Here is an 11701-nt window from a genome sequence, read left to right as displayed (position 1 = left end):
TTATGTTTTTACTATTACATTCTACTAACTAGTTCTGACGTCATATATTAATGGCTGTAAATGGAAGGTTAGACACTTTATGTATGGCCCTTGCTTGGAAAGGTGAACTTTAAAAAAAATAGCAGGTTAAATAACAAGAAATTTGTACTGTATGTTAGTTCTGATTATTTGTATTAATCACAATTTGACTATTTTGTGGCGAAAGTGCGCCCCCTGTTGCCAGGGAACTGGAGCCGGATGTGGAATTTGAAATACAGCCCCAGGACCGCGTTGGGTAAGGGACTCCGCCAGCTAAAGCTATGCTAAATTTGTTGTTATTATTCCTGTATCTGTATGTGTGAAATTGCCATATGTCGCGGTTATCTTGCGTTGAAATGACAGCTAACGCTATAAAGACAAATGAGATCAAAGAATACACGGGTACATCTGACTAACGTTATTGGGAGCTATCTAGCTAGTTTAGCTAAGGTTAGCCAGCCTGCTACAAGATGGCTAGCGATGTCGTTTTCACTCATCTGCTTGTCTTATAGCCGGCTTTATTTCTCACCACTGGAGTTGCCCTGTGTAATATGACTACGTATTATAGTATTCTCACTCACTCCGACATATGTGTGCCAAACTTAGTCGGTGACGTGAAGCTAGCGGATTTGTTTGCTTAGCTAGCTAGCAAAATCTCGCGCCGATTCAACTTTTATTTTTAATAACTTGAAGTGTCATCATTATAGTAGCCGAATTAAATCATTGTTAGCAAATGATACAATGACGAGTGTAACATGGCAGTTTACGCTTCTGAAACGTTCTCCTGCAGATGCCTGGTTGTTACAGAGATGAGCGGAGAGAACGTCAAGTTGTTTGTGGGCAACCTTCCTTTAGATGCAACCCAAGACGAGCTCAATAAGCTTTTTGCTCCTTACGGGGAGATCAACACCTGCTCCTTGCTCAGACAGTATGCCTTCGTTACCCTGAAGGGAGATGGGGCGGCCGACAGGTACTGGGGAATATCCCCCCTCATGTACATACCATGCACAAATCAAGGTCTAGTCATTTTTATCCTCAATTTTTACAGGGCTATACGGCATCTCGACGGCAAGGAGTACAGAGGCAGACCACTTGTGGTGGAGGAATCACGCGCACGCCCGCCAAACTCCACCAAAGTGTTTGTGGGGAACCTCAGCGCCACATGTTCTGCCGATGACCTGCATGGACTGTTCTCGACTTTTGGGAGGGTTTTAGATTGTGATAAAGTCAAAGGTAAGGTAAAAGTAAACAAGATGCAAAACTATTAAATATGTGCATTGTTTTTTCTTTTGATCATTTAAAAAAATATATGAATTTTTAATCCTCTGCAGCTAGGTTATGTTCAAACGTCGGGTATGCGTTCGTGCATATGGAAAGAAAAGAGGAGGCAATGGCAGCCATCGAGGCCCTCAATGGAACCATTTTCAAGGGCCGTCAGCTGGCTGTAGAGCTCTCCAAAGCTCAACCTTTGGTCAACCAGCTAATGACGTCCGGGAATTCAGCTGGTGTGTTTTTAAAATGTGGAAACAATGCTGGTAACAATACAACAGTTTCGTTTTACATGTTTTCCCATTCTGTCTGTTCTTGCCAGGTGGTAGAGAGGGTCTCCTTCCTCGGCCAGCAGGCTCCATGGAGCATCATCAGAGTCATGCTGCTGTGCTTGCAGCGGCTGCAGCAGCTGCTGCTGGACTTCCCATACAAGTAAATTAACTGCTTAAATTGCCATTTATATGAATGTACTTGAAGTGTATAAATCCCTGCTGTTTCAGTAACCCATTTTATTGTGTGTTGTCTGATCATTACTCTTGAAATTATACATAGAAATATATAGTACTTAATATACAGCTTGTATAACATTAATGATCCTTGATCCTGGAAAATGACACACTGCCTTTATTGTCTAAATATCTGGCAACACAAGTGATGATTGTCTTCTCTGTAGTGAAGCATATGGATGGTGGCTGCATCATGCTATTGTTCTGCAATGAGTGCTGCCGGCATTGGGGATCTGTAGTTCATTAAGGGAAAGGTAGATTCCGACATGTTCGGTGACATTGCTACTTGAACCTGGTTGAGCACCTGTGGAGTATCTTCAAGCGGAAGGAACCGGCTCCTCCAGTGATGTCGTCATAGAGTGGAACAGCATGTGCAAATCTGGTGAATTCAATGCCCACGAGGATTTGTGTGCTAGATAACAATGCTGTTCACACTAAATAATGCCACTGTATATACTTTTGATGCATGTTCACTGTGAAGTGGACTCACTTGTTCTGCCAGCTTTTTAGACAATAATGGCTGTGTGTTAACTCATGGTCAGTAAATTGCTACTGTTTTCCAAGCTGTACAGCGACTGCTGTCATTTTTATCCAAGTTTACTTTCTGTTGTATTGTCAAAAATATGTTGTTTCTCTTTGCAGGTGCAACAAAGCGTCCATAACTCGTTCTACAACACAACATCCTTTGACCCCACCTATGCTGCTCTGAAAGGCATCACAAGTTCTAAAGGAGCAGACGGGGTTATATATGGCGCTCTCGCCAGCCAGGTGTATGGATCTGTAGCTGACCAGGTGTACCAAGATATGGCCAATCACACTGCAGCACCAAGCAGTACGGCAGAAGAGTACGAGGCTCAAACCACACCAGACCCGACAACGCTTTTCGAGGCTGCAAGAGCCAAGTTCTTCCAGGAGGGACAGAAGGTCTTAAAATCTACCAGCAGAACATCCAATTTTGGGTTTTCTTTTATTTTTGTTTAACCATGTGCCTTTCCCCCCGCTTTTTTTGCAGGTTCTGGCGGAGCAACAAGCAGGGAGAAAAACGACGACAACCACAGCTAGTACAGATACAACAACTTCAGAACCAGAGCGGGATCGCAGCCCGATCAGAGGAAACAAGGCGCCCTTGCTTCCGGACCCTGGTCCAGGTTCCTTCACAAATCGAGCTAAGCGCCGTGCTTTGCTGCCAACGCCACCTGGAGTTCCTGAAGACCCTGCAACTACGACTGCTGAGGGGGCAGATTCTGTTGCAAGGTATACAAAAACATTCATTTTCTTCAATCATTAATAGGGGTGTCACGGGACAAACTATCTTATGAGATAAAAATATGACAATATTTATCGTTTAGAGAAAAGATGTGTCTCAAAAACAGGGCAGCCAGAAGTCTATTAGACTGATCTATGGCACCGCTACTGCGAATGGTAATACACGCAATATTTAAAGAGGCAGTGTGCAAAGCAGGATTGGAACTGCACATAAAGTGCTTTGCACACACTATAAATCTTGCAGTCCAACCTATCTTGGTGTTCCCAGAGCCACTTGTGGGTGCTTTTTTTTTCAATTCAATGTGTCCAGGCAGAAACGGTCATCATTTCACATTTGATCAAGCTTAAGATTTGTCCAGTCAAAACACGATTGCAGCCTAAGACTTCAGAATGGCCTATCTATTTCCTAAATGTACTACTTTCTGTTTCGGCACCCTAAGCATCATAGGGATCTGTAGTTCTTTTACAAAAAAGAATCTACTGCTATTTGCAGTCTGTTTTACATGTGTTTTTACTAGGGTTGGGTGATATTTCTTTAGGTACCGGTATGGATTCTTCCAATGATACGAAAATGGCTTACACTGGTATAAATGACAAATCTGAACAAGCCGAGTTGATGACGGTTAACTGAGATGCAACATTCTAAAATATTTCTAAATGCACCTGCTTTGTTTTGTCATTAAGTTCATTTCAGTTGTATATTTTGTCATTGTAGTTTTCGTGTCGTTCTCATGGAGCCAATGTTGTGTATTGTTTCTTCTCTCGAGCCGAGTGTATCAATCATTAGTCGTTAGTGATGAATTAAGTCAAAGGAAATGCCACCTTTTCCCCCTCATGACCTCTCTTTCTTACATTATAAATTGTAACTGCAGGTCCTACACAGAATATTACCAGCAAATGCATCAGTACCAACAATACCAACAGTACCAGCAACAGTACCATTACCTCCAGTATGCCTACACCAATCCTCCGCCCCCTCCGCCGCCGGCCACCACAGAATCCTCCAGCGCAATCCCTCCACCCCCAGGGACATACACAGCACCCCCGGCCTACTCTGCAACGCAAGACTACGGGCCCCCAGGAACGTACGACCCCCCCACGAGTTATGACCAGTCAGCGGAGAGCTACGATGCCTCGGCGGCGAGCTACGGCGCCTCCGGAAACTACAGCGCCTCGGCTGGCTATGACGCATCAGGAGGCTACGGAGCGTACGATACATCCGGAGCTTACGCAGCAGCGGGAAGCTACTCCGCATCCACACCGTATGAGCAGACACCCGCACACGGGCAACCCACGCCCCAGCGCAATGATTACCCTTACAACACGCCAGAACCCCCGTACCGATAGGCCCACCCCTTCACACAGTCTTTCCACACTCACTGCAGATGTGTGAGACATTAGACAAGGGACAGCTGAAGGGTCAAATAAGGCAGGCTGTTGTCATTTGAATGTTCGGTATATCTGAAGCATCTCATTCTTCTCAATCTTGGCTTATCTCGTTTCCATCAATCTTGGCTCTTGTTAGTGACTATTGACACATGCAAAACAAGGGATATTTTATACTGGTATCTCTTTAGTTGTTGCACAGGCACAGCTGGTTTTTGTGAGGCAGGAAGTTACTCATTGTGAGCTTGTATCAGGGAAGGCTTTTTTTGATTATATACTTTGCGGTTATGGAGTTTTGCAGGCAATCCCAAGATGTTAGGGTTGGGTTATGTTTCTCTGTGAGCTCTATCCCAGTTAAACACGCCTATTTTTCTTTGTGATCATGATTTGGACATCAATACGCACCTACTTGCGTCATAATATGGCCCATCAGTGCAGCGTTTCCAATTGGCTTAATGTAACCTGAAAAGAGCCAACCCGTTTGGTGCCGTATTTAATTACAAAATTCAACAATGATGACATTTAGGACACTCAACATGTCTTTTATTCACATAATGTTGACTGTTGAGTGAATGTTTTCTGCCAAGTTTGGATGTGGCTGTATAGCATTCGGGATGAAAAAAAATTACATTGATATCTAACTCTATCCCACTCCTCCAAATCGGCTTTTTTATTTTTTTGCAATACTGTTAGGTGTGAGCATCTTGAATCAAAGGCAGACGTCCTTTTTAAAAGTAATACTGTCTTTCAAGGGACTGTTTGCAATGGCTAAACAGCTGCCTAGACGGTGCTCACTTGACGTTCTGCCAGCATTATATAGGCTGGGTTTCTGATCCCAAGTACGTAGGCCATGCCCCACGTAACACACACACACTTACGCAGGAGCCTTTGCTAAGCACTGGCGGTCTGCAAGCGTCAGAACATCCTCATATTGTTCATATGTAAGGCAAAGAACAAGTACAACATTTGTAAAACATTTTAAGTTAATATCGCTTTTATGGGATTGTGCGCCTTATGGGCATGTGTACGGGACAGCCGTGAATGCCATCCGAGCAGAAAGACAATTTCTATTCAATTAAATGTGTAATTGTTATACAAAATTTTTCCCATCTGTTTTCAAACACCAACGATGGCAAGTGGTGGTATATTTTTTTTTGCCAGTTGCAAACAGTCGTTTGAAGCATATTTTTGGATATTTTCTCAGGCTGCAGATGAGTGTGTTTTTGTATGTATATACATTACAATTGCCCGGAAGCTTGACTTGGCCATTCTCTTCAAATGTGATAGAAGTCCTAACTGGCGAGGCTGAGCGACGTTTCATACCTGACAGTACTAGTGTAAATATATCTAGCCTTCTTTATAAATTGATGAAGTTGTCAGCCAACATTTGGTTCTACTGAGACTGTTAAGTATCAGGCCATTACATTGGATACAAGGGTGGATGGACAAGATTGTATGGCAGCGGCTATAGATGTCTGGTGCAGATGGTGGTGTTACAAATAGACCGATCAGATGCCAAGAGGTTTGCTGTTGCTGTACTTGAGCAAAGGTGAGAACACACCGAATTGTGTTTGACTTTTTGGCTTGTGAAAGCACACTCACACTTGGATAGATTTTTATATTTGGCCTCATTACGTTATCACACTTGTAAAACCCCCAGTTGTCACTTTAAATGCACATATTCAGCTTCAGTCGTTCCCTTGGTGATTGTAGCACACACTTTCTGTCGCACAGCCTCATCACACGCCACAATATTCCAGCTTCTCCATGTAAACTTGTTAGTTGTATGCCATGTTGTTGCTGCTGCTCCAGCCACCTTCTTCCTCTTGCTGATTATTGCAGCTAGAGTGGGAGGGAGCCAAACTCTGAGCCCTTGCCCTGGACGTACGCCACGCGCTGCTGTAAGCGCGGGATGGGGGAAACAGCAGCGTTAGGCCTGAAACTGCTGTGGACGATGGGGTGGCCCCCCCCTCGCTCAAGGTAAACACTCAGTACCACACACTCCTGCCCCTCCCCGAAAAACACGCGTACACAGTTACACACACATGCAGACCTTTTCACCTTTTTTTGGACATTCTTTTTTTGAAATGTTTTTTCCCTCCCTCTTTACATACATTCCTGGCCCTGAAGATCATCCATGTATATGATCTTTGAAGATGGCGCCTTCTAGCGTGAATCTCAAGTTAACAAAGCAGGTAAATCCTGTCCCGCAAGAAAGAGTCGCAGGGGTAGGTCACATTGAGTTAAGATGGTCATTTTTTTTTTTTTTTTTTTTAACCGCAGCAACGCTGTGGACACTTTTTGGGTTCAAGTGCCTTGCTGAAGATAACATCGCTAGGCCCTCCATTTCAGAGGCCAATAAAGCTGGCTCAGGATCGGTTGCCACTTCCAAAACAAACAAACAAAAAAAAAACCCTACCCTTCCACGACAAAAGTTTTTCAATGCCACTTCCAACCTGTAATTATGACAATGAACCCAAATCAGTTTGTTTTAAGTGACATTTTGTCCATGTTCTTTTGAAATGTTTATCAATAAAAAAAACAAATTCAGTGGTGAAGGTGTTATCTTTTCTGTGGGAATGTTTGAGGTCTTCATCCTGTATTTGTGCTTAGTGTGTTGCGGGGTAGTCATCAAATCACTTTGAGTTAAGCAACAGATGATGTTTAATTTATTTTCCTTCCAAACACATCAGCTTTTATTCCGTGGTGGTGATCATTGCTTTTTTTTATGCAAACAAAAATGATAAATTGAGACAGTCAATTTGGCAGCCTACACAAAAGGTATAGTGAGGTAATGGACCAGGGGTTTTTCAAAATGCGACAGTGAGCCTTCCCTCTGAGAATATAATGCAACAAGAGATGCCAAGCCTCTGAAAAATGTGATTTTCAGGAGCTTGTTTATTCACTGTAAGAACTAAATTATGTTATTTTTAAACACAAGTTTGCTTTATTTTCTCAAGCTGCTGCATCTCCCCTGAAGCCTTATGAGGCACCCTGTCACATTTTGAAACCGTTAGCATAGACATGTTCTGAGTGACGCCAAAATGCAATTTGATCTTTCTGATTGTTTTTTTAAATATATATATGTAGTATCCTATGTCACTACAGTATATGCTGGTTTTGGTAGTGATCCAGTACTTTTATCCATTGTGCTACAACTGAAAAGTTTATTTCCATCTGATACTATAACCCTTTTCCTCAACTATGGTGAGTGCTGATTCTGTAGACCAGGGATTCCCAGACTTTATGCCATGACCCAAAAGCTACTTTATGTTTCACCAAAACGATGCTTGTTGTCATAATTGTCACATATGTGGTGGTGTTTGTAATTTCGTTACAGTATATGTGATTAAGTGTCTTAATTTGGGTCTTAAGCATAAAAACCTTGGGAAAACCTGCTGCAGACTAGAAACTATAGATTGTGGATAGAAAAAGAAGCTAATGGACACAGTTGCATATTATCTGGAGATTGCGGTATCCTGTGTTGTACCAAGGAGCGATTAATTTCAGATTGAATCTAGGCGATATTTCTTTTCACCCAATTTCTGAGGGAGTTCATTTGTGGTGTGAAAAAAAAAACTCCAATGAACATCTGTGCTCAAACTAATGAACCTGTAGATTTTTTGTGTTGTCTCTTACAGGAGAGGAACTCAATAGAGGAAAGGAACATACGGCGTAAACCTGACAGGTAATCTGTGTGTTACAAAAATAAAGTTTATAGAGGCCCGTGCTCTCAGACTGTACACCTGTTATGACCTGCTTATGTGTTAACTGTGTAATCAAAAAGTTGAGGCTTCTAGTGGATCTCGCCCTGTTTTTCTGTTAGTTAACCAGGGCCAAGTGGAGGCCTTGGAACATTTTAATATCAGCTATAATGGCAACAGACGGGACGAGACTGAGCAAACACGTTAAGATACACTGCACAATGTGGACCAGACCAACACTTATTACAGTACTTTTGACTTTCATTCCCAAAACCTGCCATGATGCTGCTGGCATTGTATGAAAAAGGAGCGAGCATTCAAACACATATTGGAAAATAGCAAGGCTTTTTTTTAATAATAATAAAGAGCGATTTTTAACAAGACTGCGATGTTGAGCTAGCTACAATGAGAAAAGGATGAGAAAAAACTGGCATTGACATTCATGGTGTTTTACAAAGACAGTAACTGGGTTTGAAGTTCTTCATGGGATTCTTGCACGGTTGCATTTCTGCATGCAAGGCAGCCTTCAAACGGTCACAGACCCCCTATTGTGTTGTAAAACCATATGATTTATGAATGTCAATTCATGTTCATGGAAAGAAAAAAAAATCTTGTGCAGAAATTGTCATAGCAGTTTTCAAAGACACAAGATAAAAAGTGAAAGTTACCACAATGGTCATGCTTTTGCCGGGCCCACAATCCAATAAAAAGACGACACTTAATCATGCAAAAAACAAAACAAGACTTTCAAAACAACTGAAAAAGAAAACAACCTAAAATAGTTTTTTTTGAGTTCTGATTCTCAGTAACGACCTTGACTTAGAAGAAGCTGCGCTTTGATGATGACTTTGGTGCAAAAAAATGTTCCTGTTTGTCGAAGAGGACAGACCCTGTCCTGTCCTCTTCCTTGATGAAGACACTCTTGGTGTAGACCAGTTGTGATGAGCCTCTTTCACACAGAGATGCCGCAAAGTAGCCGTAACAGCAGTAGATCTGGCATTTATTCGCCTGTGCCTTTTACACAGGATGTGGCCGTCAGCACGGCATTGGATTATTAGACAATTGCTTAGACAACAGGGTAGGCTAAGGGAGTGTCGGTTGTTGTTAAATGTCACTCCTTAGTATCGGCATTGCAAATACCCTTACACACAGATGGCATGCCGCCTCTGTTACAGCCCGGATATGCCTCTCCTTCTCATGTTGGTGCCGTTTAAACAGAACAGCAACACAGGGTGAGGCGGCTTTTACAGTCAGTGTGAAATGGGCTGCAGTTAACATGATACTCTTTTCATACAGAGATCCTGCAAGTGGCGCTTAAGAACCATGACATTGGATGCCACATTTATTCATCTGTGTATTTCACACAGAACCCATTGAAGCAGGGTATTAACACACCTGCGTCCGTTTTCACACACAAACATAGCATCGTACAATCAGATGATTGTATGTGTGACGATGGCAGCGTTTTGCATGACTTTTAAAGTACTTGTCGGACAGCGACCGTTGCTTTCATCACAACAGTGTTGTGTGTTAAATTTAACAAAGTTGTTCCGTCATTGCAGAAATACCCTTACACACAGGTGGCCTCCTGCCTCTGTTACGGCTCCGATACTACCTCTGAAGGCAGAAAATTGCCGACTTTATTCCCCCCCATTCTGTTTATACAGAACAGCAACACAGGGGATAAAAGCCGGCTCTTACAGGCTGTGTGAAAGGGGCAACAGTTTAACTTAGACACCCCCTGAACCCCACCCTCTCCCCCCGCCCCCGTAGACAGACACAAACATGACTAACATCAACCCCCTAACCCACCATCATCCCCCGGACTATGACACCTTGAAAACACAACCATTCAAACACAGATACAGCAATAAATTGTCTCACATACAGTACGTCATCCAACGGAGGGTCGGGGGGAGGTGGGCTCCGGCCACCACAGTACGGGGAACACGTCTAAAAACACACATGAACAGCATCACCTATATACAGAGGACACACTTAACAGGCAGTCAGTGGGACGCCTCTGGGACACAGTGATGAGAAAGTAAAAATGTCCAAATGTCAGGCAGCCTTGGAGCCTATTTCCAACGTCAAAACTGCTGGTAGTCACAGAACCCGCAGGGGGGTGTTGACTTTGGCTCACTCTTGATAGGGAACTCCAGCGAGTCCTTGGATAGACTCCGGAGATGGTCACAAAAACCATACACTCCTAAACCGACAAACACGACTTCCTCCTTTTACACAGAACAGATGCCATAAATAGAAAAACAAACAGCCCAATCGATTATTGCCCCTTTCGACTGTACATCCCAGCAATGATTTTTAGGGTTTTTTTTGTGCAGCAGAGCTTTGCCCCCTTATCGAAAGATTTTTGTGCTATAAAGACAGATCAGTCACCAGAAAAGCCACACACAGTTAACATCTCATTAAAGCCTCTCCGAGCTGTCCCGGCTAATCTATCAGCCCGTGATAGACAGGCGTTAACCCTCATCCGTCCTTGTTAACTCTGCTCACTGACCTTTTTTAGATGTAATATGCATAAATCTTAACACTGCATTAACAAAGGCGTCTTCTACAGTAATTACCCTTGTCTGGTGTGTTAAAAATACTTTTTTTTTGTCGACTGGTCAGGAAAGGACATCATCCACACCCTTGGGGACTGCGATCATTTCTAATAAGAGACCATCTATCTGTCTCTCAGTGCATTTGAGGATACAGAAAAGCGTTTCTGTACATAATCCTGATGACAGCATGATGGGAAAAAAAAGACTAGTTTTGCATGATATTGCACATCTGCAGAAAACAAAATAACATTGTAAAGTAGAAAGTAGTCAAAGAGTGTTTGATTACATCCAAATTTGGGATTCCTCGGTCTGGCTCAGTGCTATTGTCAGTAGTTCCAGTGCAGTGACAACAAAAACAAACACAATCTATCCACACGTACAGCATGCGCTCCTAATGAAGTGAAGTTGGCAAACAAGAACATTAAATGGAGCTAAAAAAAAAAAATGCATACAAATACTCAACAGGTTGAATGGCTCAACAAACACACAAACACACACACACACGCACACCCTTGGCAAAGATCACATTGAGTAAAGTGCCAGCAAAACGATCCAATGTTTTTTTTTTTTTTTTAAACTCTAGGGACAAAGAGGGAGAAGGTCAGGTCGGTTGGAGATGAAACATCTATGCTTCATTGGAGTCGTCGTAGCGTCATCACAGGTCGTTTTTCGGCCAATGGTGTTGAGTTGGATTGAGCCTCTGCTTCCTCTATTTGGATTCGTTGAGAGAGATCAGTCGGCGACACTGACGGGAAGCGAGGAGGGCCAAGTGCCGGTTCTTTTCTGCTTCATCTCTCTTTCTTAGTCTCTGTCTTCTTCATCCCACCGTCCATTTTGTTGTCTTCACAGCTCTTTCTCTGGCGCTCTGGGCTTGGATGCCATGGTTACGGCGTTGTCTTACATGAAGTGCATCTGAAGGTGGAAGGTGAGTGCATTCATGTAAACACCTCTAACTGTTTAGTGGCATCTGTATGCATCCGGTGGGTTG

At 43.0% G+C, this 11701-nt stretch overlaps 1 protein-coding gene and 1 pseudogene across 8 annotated transcripts in view; one reads left to right on the top strand and one right to left on the bottom strand.

Moving 5' to 3' along the window:
- Positions 1 to 61: 61 nt before the first annotated feature.
- Positions 62 to 11633, top strand: rbm14a (RNA binding motif protein 14a). 7 transcript variants are annotated; one of them, XR_013625234.1, is made up of 11 exons: positions 62 to 274; positions 809 to 988; positions 1067 to 1251; positions 1350 to 1523; positions 1610 to 1719; positions 2436 to 2717; positions 2806 to 3047; positions 3932 to 4321; positions 6288 to 6425; positions 8087 to 8133; positions 11297 to 11633. XR_013625234.1 is itself a non-coding variant. In XM_058086517.2 (9 exons), exons 2-9 carry the CDS (start codon positions 828 to 830, stop codon positions 6289 to 6291), a joined length of 1548 nt encoding a protein of 515 aa, XP_057942500.2. In that variant the 5' UTR covers positions 62 to 274; positions 809 to 827; the 3' UTR covers positions 6292 to 7235. The 7 variants fall into 7 exon arrangements, 3 of the variants coding, with proteins under 3 accessions (XP_057942500.2, XP_057942498.2, XP_057942499.2); XR_013625233.1 differs by lacking the exons at positions 8087 to 8133; positions 11297 to 11633 and adding exons at positions 6576 to 6640; positions 6729 to 7278; XR_013625232.1 differs by lacking the exons at positions 8087 to 8133; positions 11297 to 11633 and adding an exon at positions 6576 to 7264.
- LOC131137991 (phosphatidylinositol-binding clathrin assembly protein-like) overlaps positions 5957 to 11701 on the bottom strand; it is a 26205-nt pseudogene continuing 20460 nt past the window's right edge. The window contains exon 19 of the transcript XR_013625230.1: positions 5957 to 11625. The product of XR_013625230.1 is annotated as a phosphatidylinositol-binding clathrin assembly protein-like (transcript). The remainder of the gene's footprint in view (positions 11626 to 11701) is intronic.

The sequence above is a fragment of the Doryrhamphus excisus genome, linkage group LG21, assembly GCF_037039965.1.
Source record: "Doryrhamphus excisus strain RoL-2023G ecotype Guam linkage group LG21, RoL_Dexc_Guam_v1.1, whole genome shotgun sequence".
Classification (NCBI taxonomy): domain Eukaryota; kingdom Metazoa; phylum Chordata; class Actinopteri; order Syngnathiformes; family Syngnathidae; genus Doryrhamphus; species Doryrhamphus excisus.
This window is presented reverse-complemented; position numbering and strand designations above follow the sequence as displayed.